The sequence below is a fragment of the Microcaecilia unicolor genome, chromosome 8 (assembly GCF_901765095.1).
Source record: "Microcaecilia unicolor chromosome 8, aMicUni1.1, whole genome shotgun sequence".
NCBI lineage: Eukaryota > Metazoa > Chordata > Amphibia > Gymnophiona > Siphonopidae > Microcaecilia > Microcaecilia unicolor.
In genome coordinates, this window is record NC_044038.1 from 109,851,765 (window position 1) to 109,865,445 (window position 13,681).

At 40.3% G+C, this 13,681-nt stretch overlaps 1 protein-coding gene across 1 annotated transcript in view; it reads left to right on the plus strand.

Annotated features, from left to right (window-relative positions):
* The window catches only part of LOC115475840 (trypsin-like), a 386,859-nt gene that overhangs the window by 31,180 nt on the left and 341,998 nt on the right, over window positions 1-13,681 (plus strand). Inside the window, exon 2 of the mRNA XM_030211877.1 lies at window positions 1,704-1,860. Coding sequence (XP_030067737.1) covers window positions 1,704-1,860 — 157 coding nt within the window. The remainder of the gene's footprint in view (window positions 1-1,703; window positions 1,861-13,681) is intronic.

Sequence of the window (13,681 nt, forward strand, 5' to 3'; positions counted from 1 at the left end):
GTCTTTTCCCAGTGTGGCATTACTTATGTATGTTGTGATTCTACATATACATACTTGATCTTGATTTGTCCTTGCCATTTTCAGAGCACATACTGAATAAGTCTGCCTGGCACTGGCCTTGTTCCCCAACAACTGAAGGTATTATTGAAGCCCCACTCCATCCCATCCAAATTTGTCCAGCCATGATCAGGACACAGACCAGAGAAGTCTACCCCCCACTGACTCTGCTTCCCAATTACTGGAGTTGCCATCTAAGCACTGCTACGTTTGTTTGGTTCCAGGGCTATGTTTCAATTATAATTTTCATCGCGATTAATCGTGCGATTAAAAATATGGCGTTTTCACCACTGAAGCTCCTTGTGACGCTGGCCAAGTCTGTCCATTGTCCAGAATCATAGGGAGCTGCAGTGGGGACAAAGAAACCCATATCACTATATTAATCAAAATGCAGCCCTAAAAAAATTAAAGAACAAAAAGTATTTAAAAGATAAGAAATATAAAATATAAAATGCAGAACAGCTATAAACAGCCTTACAGTTTTTACAGCCTATTTCATAAAAGCAAGCCTATTTGATTCCTTCTCTCTCCATACAGGATTCCTTTCTATTTATCTCATGCATTTTTTAATTCTGTTACTGTTTTCATCTCTGCCAGCTCCCATGGAAGGACGTTCCAGGTATCTACAACCTTTTCTATGAAAAAATACTTCCTGATATTATTCCTGAGTCAGCTCCTCTGCAAACACAATTCATGTCCTCTAGTTCTACCACCTTCCTGTGTCTGGAAAATATTGGTTTATATATTAATACATCTTTAGATCATGAAATCTCTTTTCATACATCTTGTGGCGCAAACCCCATTTTCATCAATTTTCTCTGAACCACTTCAACTCTTAACATCCTCCAAAACTGAACATAATATTCTAAGTGGGGCCTCACCAATGACTTGTACACGGGCATCACCACCTCCTTTCTTTTGCCAGCTATACCCCTCTTTATGTCACCTAGCATTCTTCTGGCCATAGCCACTGCCTTGTCACTTTGTTTCATTGTCTTGCGATTCTCAGACACCAAGGTCCCTCTCCTGAACTGTGCTTATCAATCTCTCGCCTCCTATCTCATACATCTCCTTTGAATTTGGGCATCCCAAGTGCATCACTCTGCACTTATTTGCATTAAATTTTAACTGCCAGACTTTTGACTACTCTTCTAATTTTTGGAGATCTCTTCTTATGGTTTCTACTCCCTCTGGGGTATCCATTCTTTTGCCAATCTTCATGTTATCCGCAAAAAGGCAAACATTTTGTTCTAACAATGTCTCTCACAAATACAAATGCATGTGCAGAAATAGCACAGAAACAAACACATGTACATTAAAATGAATGCACATATACACAGATAAAGACATTGAGTTTCATTACTGTCATGGTATTTACAAAACTAACCCATTTGGAGACATTAACCCTGGGAAGATACACACATATGCACATACATTCAAAATATACATTGATAAATACACACACATACACAGAGGGGCTGGAAATAATTCAATGAGCTATGCTTCACATGCTTTCTCCATTTATGATGTTAATGGCTTTATTTTTGACACTGTATAATTTTCCAGCAGTCTAAATATATTTAGGAACAGCTGTTCCTGAACATAAAGTTTGGTTTGCTGAAAAAAGTTTTTGCTTCATGTTCTAGCTGGTACCCAAGAAGACAATAGGATTGTTGGGGGTTATGAGCCTGATCCCCACTCCCAGCCCTGGATTGTTTCGCTCCTCTACTTTGATGAGCACATCTGTGGTGGAACATTGATCAACGAAAACTGGGTGCTTACTGCAGCACACTGTAAGATGAGGTATGAGTGGAAAAGTAATTTTAAGCATTAGATTATGCGGCCCTTTTACTGAAGTACTATAGGCACTTAGGGCTACATTCAGTAAATGGCGCTGGAAAATTGGTGCTGAATGATATTCTATAAAGGGCGCTCTGGGCGTGAGCATTTACAGCAAATGAAACCAGGGGTAAATCCTGTGCGCAAGTTGGACGTGGATCCTCTGAATTCAATAACACTATGCCCACGTCCCTCCCATACAACAAAAATAGCACAATAGCACTTGGCACCATATATAGAATTCTCTAGATAATGAGCAAATTGGCACGCATTAACTGCTACTTCAATAGAAATCAAACAAAATAAAACATGGAAAAGAAAATAAGATGATACCTTTTTTATTGGACATAACTTAATACATTTCTTGATTAGCTTTCGAAGGTTGCCCTTCTTCGTCAGATCGGAAATAAGCAAATGTGTTAGCAGATAGTATATATAAGAGAAACATCAAAGCATTACTTTGACAGTCTGACAGAGTGGGAGGGTGGGAGTATGCATGGGGACATCAAAGCATTTCATTGATATTCTAACAGGATGGGTGTTGGTAGGTGAGAGGAGGGTAATAAACAGAGAAATAAACAGAGAAATACAGCTTTATGGTTTATGATGGGTTAGAAAACTCAGATCCTTATTAAGTCCTGTTTGTTGGGTGTCAAAATATTCAATCATTCTTATTTCAAAGGTCTTACGTTCCTGTAGTGTTTTAAAATTACCTTTCAATATTCTTACTGTGAAATCACTGGTGCAGTGTTCTGGTTTTGTGAAGTGTTGGCCCACAGGGGTGGGGGCTTGACTGGCACCGGCTAATTTCATGTGATGTCTGTGTAGATTGAATCTTGTCTTAAGCATCTGGCCTGTTTCTCCAATATAGCATCCTTCGTTACATTTTTTACACTGAATGATATATACCACATTGGAAGATAAGCATGTAAAATAGTCCTTTATGTTGAATATTTTTCCTTTGTGAATGACTGTGGGGTCTTGTGAAATGTTTTGGCATAGTTTGCAGCTGGCTGTGTTACAGGGAAACATGCCCTTTTCTTTTTCCGTCTATGTTGGAAGTTTACTTCTGATCAGCTTGTGTTTTAAATTTGGTGGCTGTTGGAAGGCCAGCACTGGTGGGGATGGGAATATCTCTTTCAGTAATTCATCTTCCTGGAGTAGTGGCTGTAGGTCTCTTATGATTTTCCTCATTTTCTCCAGCTCTGGGTTGTATGTCACTACAAGGGGAATTCTGTCTGTGGCTTTTTTTTCTTTGTACTGTAGCAGATTTTCCCTTGGTGTTTTGAGGGAGGAGGCAATATTCTTGGAGATTATTTTGGGGTTGTAGCCTTTCTGTTTGAAGGATGCAGTCAAGGTTTCAAGGTGTCTGTCTCTATCCTCTGGGTCCGAGCAGATACGGTGGTATCTTGTGGCTTGGCTGTAAATAATGGATCTTTTTGTATGTGAAGGGAGGAAGCTGGAGTTGTGGAGGTAGCTGCATCTGTCTGTGGGTTTCTTGTATATAGATGTTTGTATTCAGCCATCACTGATTGAGACTGTGGTGTCCAAAAAATTGACTTTTTCTGGGGAGTAGTCAATTTTGAATCTGATTGTAGGATGGTATGTATTAAAGGAATAGTAAAATTGTTTCAGAGTTTCTTCCCCCTCCGTCCAAATCATAAAAATGTCATTGATGTACTGGTAGTATTTTAGAGGTTTGGTCTGGTATGTATTCAGAAATGTCTCTTCCAGCTCAGCCATAAAAAGGTTGGCATATTGGAGTGCTGTCCTGGTGCCCATTGCAGTGCCCATTATTTGTAGATAGATATCATTGTTAAAGCGGAAGTAGTTGTGAGTTAAAATGAATTTGATTAATTTTGTAATAGTTTCTGGTGAGTATTGATGGTCCAGTGTGGATTTTTTTTTTTAGGAGTCTTCCACACGCAGCTATGCCATCCGCATGTGGAATGTTGCTGTATAGTGATTCTACATCCATCGTGACCAGAAGGGTGTTTGGTGGTAATTGTTTGATATTTTTCAATTTATTCAGAAAGTCTGTGGTGTCTTGTATGAAGCTGTTAGTTTTGTGCACGAGATGTTTCAGAATTCCCTCTATGAGTCCAGATATTTCCTCCATGAGCGTGCCAATACCTGATATGATTGGTCTGCCCGGGTTTCCAGGTTTGTGGATTTTGGGTAACATGTAGAATGTGCCCACAGAAGGCTGGTTTGGTATGAGTTTCTTCAGATGTGGCTGTGCTTGTGTAGGAAATGTTCTGATAAGATCTTTTAGCTGCTTTATATAATCCTGTGTGGGGTCCTGAGAGCTGTCTGTGTCCCTCTTCAATGTATTTTTGTGTGTCCATAATTACCACTGCGCCTCCTTTGTCTGCGGGTTTGATGATAATGTGTTCGTTAGTTTGTAGAGTTCTTATGGCCGCTCTTTCTGGTGGGGTAAGATTGTACAGAATTCTTTTTTGTTTGTTGAAGAGTTGTGATTTAACCCTATGTCTGAAACTTTCTATGTAATTATCTAGCTTGTAGTTTTGTCCCTCCTGTGGGGTGAAATAAGTGTTCTTTTGTTTAAGACTGTATTCCGGTCTGTTTGGTGTCCCTCTATTGTGGAAATGTGCTCTCAGACGCATTTTTCTGAAGAATTCTTCTAGGTCTGAATATAGTTGGATTTCATCAAGTTTGCTAGATGGGCAAAAAGAAAGTCCTTTGGAGAGTACAGGGACTTCATGCTGTGTTAATTGATGGTTCCAGAGGTTTATTATACCCATCTGATCTGCATCTCTGAAGGTGTGATCAGTATTCCTTGGTTTGTTTGGGCTCTGATTTTCACATGCCTCAGATGTATATCCAAGTGTCTCCAAGGTATCTGGGGATGTTGTTTCTGCAGAGCTGTGGTTATCCAAATATAAGCTGTTTTTCTCTCTGTGATCCTGCAGGAGAAAAGATAGCTTTATTTCTTTCTTGCGGATAGCCATGTGTTGTTTTTCTCTTTGGATGTTATGTAGGTCCTCTTTAAGTTGGTTCCTACGGTGTGGATGGAGTTCCTCCATGTTCCTCATGATTTCATCCCTTTGGGTTTGTATTATTCTCTTTTTCTTGTAGAGTTGATGTATGAGTTCATTTCTTAGTTTCTGACTAGTGCGTTTGCAGATTTTCTCTGCATAGTCAGAATTGTAAGTGGTAGCCAAAGGATTTTTGATCCTCAGTCCTTCGGAAATGATGTCATTCTTCTTGCAGATTGTCAGAAAGTAAAAATGACTGTTCACTTTTGTTTCTTTTTCCAAAAGTTTGTTCATTTATCTTCCATCTTAAGTAGAGAGGTGTGGTAGCCATGTTAGTCCACTCTTAAAGGTTATCAATAGAAATCAAACAAAATAAAACATGGAAAAGAAAATAAGATGATACCTTTTTTATTGGACATAACTTAATACATTTCTTGATTAGCTTTCGAAGGTTGCCATTCTTCGTCAGATCGGAAATAAACAAATGTGTTAGCAGATAGTATATATAAGAGAAACATCAAAGCATTACTTTGACAGTCTGACAGAGTGGGAGGGTGGGGATATGCATGGGGACATCAAAGCATTTCATTGATATTCTAACAGGATGGGTGTTGGTAGGTGAGAGGAGGGTAATAAACAGAGAAATAAACAGAGAAATACAGCTTTATGGTTTATAATGGGTTAGAAAACACAGATCCTTATTAAGTCCTGTTTGTTGGATGTCAAAATATTCAATCATTCTTATTTCAAAGCTCTTACGTTCCTGTATTGTTTTAAAATTACCTTTCAATATTCTTACTGTGAAATCACTGGTGCAGTGTTCTGGTCTTGTGAAGTGTTGGCCCACTTAAGAACATAAGAGTAGCCATACTGGGTCAGACTGGCGGTCCATCTAGCCCAGTATCCTGCTTTCAACAGTGGCAAATCCAGGTTACAAGTACCTGGCAGAGTCCCAAAGAGTAGCAAGATTCCATGTACCTTTTCAAGGGATAAGTAGTGGTTTTCCCCATGTATATTTTAATAGAAGATTATGGATTTTTCCTCCAGGAAATTGGCCAATGTCATGTCTGTGGCCTTGACCACCCTCAGCCTTAGCTTCTTTCTGGGGGTCAGCAGCTCTGCTGGCTTCTGTCTGTGTTTGTGTTTGTCTTGTCTCTAGTCTCTGTGCTGATTGCTTCACTAGACCTCACCTGTGTGGGCTATGCCTCTCTAGGGAGCCAGCATCTAAGATGGCTGCCACCGGCTCTGTGCCAGCTTCCAAGATGGCTCCTGCTTGTCTTTCCTGTGGGCTCACTTCCTAAGTATGTCAAGCCTCTCTTTGGGGTCAGTGTACTTCCTGCTTCTGTCCTACTGCTGGTGACTCATCAGTGAGAGCCTTGATAAGGAAGGGCTGTGTTTGCAGTCAGGGCCTTCGCATAAGTGTTATGCTCTTAGGCCAGGTCAGGTTAGTAAGTGTCTGCTGCACTACTGCTTAGCCTCTCTCTGGGTTCCAGCCCAGTTTCTTTCTGTGTCTGTGTCTCTGTTGTCCTTCCGTGTGGGGTCTTCCCTGCCACTGTCTGTCTGTGGACTGCGGGTCCTTCCTGGCTTACCCTGTGTTTGGGGTGAAGCCTCTGTTCCTGGCTTACCCTGTGTTTGGGGTGAAGCCTCTGCTCCAGGCTTACCCTGTGTTGGGGTGAAGCCTCTGTTTCTGGCTTACCCTGTGTTTGGGGTGAAGCCTCTGCTCCAGGCTTACCCTGTGTTGGGGTGAAGCCTCTGTTTCTGGCTTACCCTGGGTTGAGGTGAAGCCTTTGTCCGGGTTTGTTCTCTGTCTGTATGCGAAGCCTCAGCCTTTGTGGGTTCCCCAGTCAGTGTGTGGAATGGCTGTGGCTTCAGACCCTTGGTCTGTTCTTCCTGGTTACTCTGTTTGCTGTGCTGCCTGCCCAAGACCCTTGGCCTGTTATTCCTGGTTTGCTCTCTTTACCCTGAGTCCTGCCTTGCCTAGCCTGTGTGCCTACCCTGCTTGTATATCCTTGTGTGTATATCCTGAATCCTGTATCTGTCTGGCTAGTGTGTTTTCCTGGGTGATTATTCCTGTATCCTGTCTCCACCTAGCTAGAGGGTTTACCCTGTGGGTATTCCCGGTTCCCCATTCTGCCTAGTATGTATGCTGCCCTAGTCCTTGCTCCTGCTAAGCTTCTGTATGCCTTGTGTTCCTTGGTCTGTCTTCTGGGTCTTGCTAGTGGCTGTGCAGCAGTACACTGTCTGTATTTAGTTCCTAGTCTAGTCTCCCTCATGTTTCCTAGACCCAGGGTGGGTCCTCTGGATCTTCCGTTCCTGCCTTATCCTGCAAGTCCTGCCGGCCACCTGCACTTCGGAGCTCAACTCCGGAGGAACGGTGGCTAAGTGCAGGTGAAGCTGTTCCTGTTTCATCTGTTCTAGTTGCCTGCCTTGTACTACTCCAGTCCAGAGTTCCAGTACTGCTCTTCTGTGTTTCTAGTCCCGAGGTGGTCTTGCCTGCCGCTAGTGGCCCAAGGGCTCACGAACTCCAGTCCTGCCTGGAGGACCTGATGGTTGCCAAGGCCCTCGAGAACGCGAAAGCCAAATCTTTTTTAAACCCAGATATGCTAATTTCTGGGTTAATATATATGCATATACATATTTATGGTCTATGTAAATAAACACTAAGCTCCCACCCCCAGGAGCACCTCTATCAGTCATATAAACTTAAGCACACAGTGGTTCTGTTTACATAAGTTCACAATATAAACAAAAAAGTGGGAATATGAGCCAGGCTATCCAATAACTGTGCCTAAAGTGAAATTTAAAAAAACAGTATTTATTAATTTTCAAGCAAATGATAATAAAACAATTTCCACATTAAAAAATGACTCAACACAACGTTGTGTTTCAGCCAGATGGCCTACATCAGGAATCTATAAACAAAAACAATAACAATAAGTAAATACATAAATAAATAAGATATACAGTGATATAATGTCCAATAAAGAGGAACATATAAAATATAGTATATGAAAAACATTACCATGTTGATATAGATACCGGAGGACAAATGTTGTAAACAATAAGTACATATATAAGATAACCAACAATAAGATAAAAAGATAATTACCATGCTAATATAAGTACTAAAAGGCATATTTTAAGTGGTAAAAACATATTTTTATAGAATATCAAAAACATTACCATGTTCATATAAATACCAGAGGACAAATGTTGTAGACAACAAATACATATATAAAAAATAACAAACAGTAAACCAAAAAGATGATTGCCATGTTAATATAAGTGCTAAAAGGCATATTTTAAATGGTAAAAAAACATATTTTTTACTAGATGCATATAAAAGAGACACTTACATAAAATATAAATTATAGGATGACAACACAAGGATAATTACCAAAAGTCATATTAGTGACTAAATGCACATTAAAAATTATAAAATGCAAATATGACATCTATCAAACCAATTCCGTTATCTTTATAATCATCATAAAATATAATTATATATAAAGTATGGCTTGACGTGTACATAGATGGGTGTTAATAAGCTATGAAAAGGACTAACCTCGAGGCTGATGACAGCAGTAAAAATAAGATCATCAGGTAACGTGATAATGAATTTTCAAATCACAAATAAGAGATGTGCAGACAAGGATTTAAAAATGGTCTACAAAAAAACAGAAGGAGGTAAATGGTTGCAGTCAAATGAAAGCCTTAATATGCTCATTGAGTAACGCTAGCCTGGGTCGCTGTTTGCTGCTGGCTGGGTCGTGGTTTGTTGTTGAGCGTCGGGCTGTTGACGTCACCCGAGGCGCAGCCAATCAGTGGGATTCCTGGCGTCATCTTGATCTATAGCACCTAGCAGACTACGGTAAGCCAGGCAGCTTCCGAACGTTGGAGGTGAGAATTATTATATAGGATATGCATTTAGTCACTAATATGACTTTTGGTAATTATCCTTGTGTTGTCATCCTATAATTTATATTTTATGTAAGTGTCTCTTTTATATGCATCTAGTAAAAAATATGTTTTTTATCACTTAAAGTATGCCTTTTAGCACTTATATTAACATGGCAATCATCTTTTTGGTTTACTGTTTGTTATTTTTTATATATGTATTTGTTGTCTACAACATTTGTCCTCTGGTATTTATATGAACATGGTAATGTTTTTGATATTCTATAAAAATATGTTTTTACCACTTAAAATATGCCTTTTAGTACTTATATTAGCATGGTAATTATCTTTTTATCTTATTGTTGGTTATCTTATATATGTACTTATTGTTTACAACATTTGTCCTCCAGTATCTATATCAACATGGTAATGTTTTTCATATACTATATTTTATATGTTCCTCTTTATTGGACATTATATCACTGTATATCTTATTTATTTATGTATTTACTTATTGCTATTGTTTTTGTTTATAGATTCCTGATGTAGGCCATCTGGCCGAAACACAACGTTGTGTTGAGTCATTTTTTAATGTGGAAATTGTTTGAGTCATTTTTTAATGTGGAAATTGTTTTATTATCATTTGCTTGAAAATTAATAAATACTGTTTTTTAAAACTTCACTTTAGGTCCAGTTATTGGATAGCCTGGCTCATATTCCCACCCTTTTGTTTATATTTTATGCTTTGTGGGATCTATTGAGTTCTCCACGTACGTGGATTCTCTTTATACATAAGTTCACATGCATATATGGAACATAGTTGTATAAAGCACCTATTTCTGCATGTATAACATTGTTTTACTTTTAAAAATTGTTAATAAAATTATTCACCCTCCCAGTTTTGCTTCTACCAGTCCTGTGAGAGGCATTCCATTTGAAAATTTGGAGGTTGAATTTTAAAAGCATTTATGTACTTGTGGCAGTGTTAACTGCATAAGAGCTTAAGTAAAATCACGGTAAAAGAACTAAAGGGTCCTTTTACTAAGGTGCACCGAAAAATGGCCTGCGCTGTTGTAGGCACATGTATTGGATGGGTATAGGTCCATTTTTCAGCACACCTGCAAAAAAGGCCTTTTTTGGCCAAAAATGGACTTGCAGCAAAATAAAAATTGGTGCACGTCCATTTTGGGCCTGAGATCTTACCGCCACCCACTGACTTAGTGGTAAGGTCTCACACGCTAACCATGTGATAATCATCAGCGCACATACACTGCCAATTATCTCCCGGTTAACGCCATGTGGTAGAAAATAATAAATATATCGGATATGCGTAAAGAACGGAATTACCGACCGGGGCAATTGGTAGCCTGGTGGTAGTTCCAAATTGATGCACGTTGGACACACATAGGCGCCTTAGTAAAAGGGCCCCTAAGATAGCAACGGTGTTTGAAGTTAACTGTTCAGTATGGAAATTCAGCCACTCAGTGGATAAACTGTGTGTTCATCTCCAAATGCATCAAAGGAAGGTATAATTTTAAATGGATAAGTTATCCATTTAAAGTTTCACATGGATTTTCAGCGAGCCAACTTATGCATTTTAGCTCACTGAAGATTTGCATAACTTTAAAACGAAATCTTATCCATTAAAACTTTAATTAGAAAAATCTCAGAGAGAGCCTAGAGGCCTGAAAAATAACTGATGGGGCAATGATCAGTTCCTCGTGCTGTTCCGAATAGTGTGGGGGAAAAATACCACCAGAACAGTGCGTGAAACTAACTCCCCAATGATCAGCACTAATAACATGCAGATTTATGCATGCTATTAGCACTGATCATAGGGGTAGTTCTTTGAGAGGACTGTGGCTGGGCATGCGCAAAGGCACAATCCTCCTGCATAGTGAGGTTGCACAAGAGACCGTGGTAGGCCAGGTGCCCTTAAATACTACTAAAGATCAGACAAAAGATGGGAAATCAATAGTGTCAAGCACTAAGCATCATGCAAATAGGAACAAACATACTCTGAAATGTCTATATGCAAATGCTAGGAGTCTAAGAAATAAGATGGGAGAGTTGGAATATATTGCGTTAAATGATAAATTGGATATAATAGGCATTACTGAAACCTGGTGGAAGGAGGATAACCAGTGGGACACTGTCATACCGGGATACAAAGTACATCATAGTGATAGGGTGGACCGGACTGGTGGAGGGGTAGCATTGCATATTAACGAAAGCCTTGACTGAGACAGATTACAAATTCAGCAGGACACAAATCACACCTTTGAATCATTGTGGGTTGAAATTCCATGTATAAAAGGGAAAAGGACGGTGATAGGAGTGTACTACCGTCCGCCTTGCCAGGATGAGCAGTAGACGCAGAAATGATAAAAGAAATCAGAGACGCAAACAAAATGGGCAATGCGATAATAATGGGTGACTTCAATTACCCAAATATAGACTGGGTAAATGTAACATCAGGACACACTAGATAGGTACAATTTCTTGATGAAATCAAGGACAGCTTTATGGAGCACCTGGTGCAGGAACCGACGAGAGAAGGAAAAATTCTAGACTTGGTCCTTAGTGGAACGCATGATCTGGTGAGGGACGTTATGGTACTGGGGCCGCTTGATAACAGTGATCATAATATGATCAGTTTTGATATCAACCTTGAAGTAACTATACATAGGAAGTCAAATACTGTGAAGAATAAGGGGCTGTCCTATCTTGGGTAGGCCACTAGATGGCACTGTTCCCATAGAAATGGGGGGAAATGTCCAGGATGAGTCACTAAAGGGAGCCAGTAGGGGAATGTCCAGATGGAGGTTGCTAGGACCAAGGAGAGTCCTGGGCTGGAAACAGGTGTAGGTGGTTATGGGCTGGGTCCTGCCTGGAATTAGGGGGAAGAGCCTTTAGGTGTAGAGAAGCTAAATAACCACCTTATTCCTGCCTGAGTGGTGAAAGAGAGGAGAGAAGCTGGAGACCTGGCAGCTGGAGGAAGAGGATCCCCTTGAAGGTACTGGCTGAACTCTGTGGACGTTTGAAACTCTCTGCTGAAAAGGTGACAGCTGCACTACCATCTGAGAAAGTCTTTAAATGAAAAGTAAATGCTTTTGTTTGGCTGTTTTGAACTGTAAAAGTTTGAGGAACCACTATAAGTCTGGAAAGGGTTTAATTAGAAGACTCTGAGTAATGCCTTTTTGTTATGTTAGAGTTGAAGAAGAAATGTTTGAGTTAAAGAAGAAATAAGCCCTGAAGATTATGTTAAATGGCAATTAATAAAACCTTTGGTGTTGGTGAACGTTTGTGAAGGAAGCTAATCAGGGTCAGCCCTGGCCAGGTCTTGGGAGGGCGACCCACTCACAATACGTTAGCGTTTAACTTTAAAAAAGGACACTATGATAAAATGAGAAGAACGGTTAAAAAAAAACTTAGAGGGGCAACTGAGAAGGTAAAAACTGTACAACAGGCATGGATGCTGTTCAAGAATACCATCCTGGAGGCCCAGGCCAAACATTCCGCGAATTAGAAAAGAAAGACGGAAATCCAAAAGACAGCCGGCGTGGTTGAAATATTTTTTTTTGTTACATTTGTACCCCACGCTTTCCCACTCATGGCAGGCTCAATGCAGGTGAGGTGAGGTGAAGGAAGCTATTAGGGCTAAAAGAAACACCTTCAGAAAATGGAAGAAGGAACCGTCTGAAAATAACAAGAAGCAGCATAAGGAGTGTCAAAGCAAATGCAAGGTGCAGATAAAGAAGGCCAAGAGGGATTATGAAAAAAATATAGCATTAGAGGCAAAAAAACATAGTAAAAATTTTTTTCGGTATATTAAAAGCAGGAAGCTGGCAAAAGACTCGGCTGGGCCGCTGGATGACTGAGGGGTAAAAGGGGCGATCAAGGAAGACAAAGACGTAGCGGACAGATTGAATGAATTCTTTGCTTCGGTCTTCACCAAGGAAGATTTGGGTGGGATACCGGTGTCGGAAATGATATTTCAAGCGGATGAGTCGGAGAAACTTACTGACTTCACGGTAAACCTGGAGGACGTAATGGGGCAGTTCAGCAAACTAAAGAGTAGCAAATCTCCTGGACTGGGTGGTATTCATCCTAGAGTACTGATAGAACTGAAAAATGAGCTTGCGGAGCTACTGTTAGTGACATGCAATTTATCCTTAAAATCAAGCGTGGTACCGGAAGATTGGAGGGTGGCCAGTGTAATGCCGATTTTTAAGAAAGGTTCCAGAGGAGATCCGGGAAATTATAGACTGGTGAGTCTGACGTCGGTGCCGGGGAAAATGGTAGAGGCTGTTATTAAAAACAAAATTACAGAGCACATCCAAGGACATGGATTGCTAAGACCAAATCAGCACGGCTTTAGTGTGGGGAAATCTTGCCTGACCAATTTACTTCAATTCTTTGAAGGAGTAAACAAACATGTGAACAAAGGGGAGCCGGTTGATATTGTGTATCTGGATTTTCAAAAGGCGTTTGACAAGGTACCTCATGAAAGGCTACAGAGGAAATTGGAGGGTCATGGGATAGGAGGAAATGTCCTATTGTGGATTAAAAACTGGTTGAAGGATAGGAAGCAGAGAGTGGGGTTAAATGGGCAGTATTCACAATGGAGAAGGGTAGTTAGTGGGGTTCCTCAGGGGTCTGTGCTAGGACCGCTGCTTTTTAATATATTTATAAATGATTTAGAGATGGGAGTAACTAGTGAGGTAATTAAATTTGCTGATGACACAAACCTGCTTATTTTCGAAAGAGAAGGGCAGCCATCTTCCGACACAAATCGGGAGATGGCCGCCCTTCTCCCAAAGCCAGCCAAATCGGCATAATCGAAAGCCAATTTTGGCCGGCTTCAACTGCTTTCCATCATGGGGATG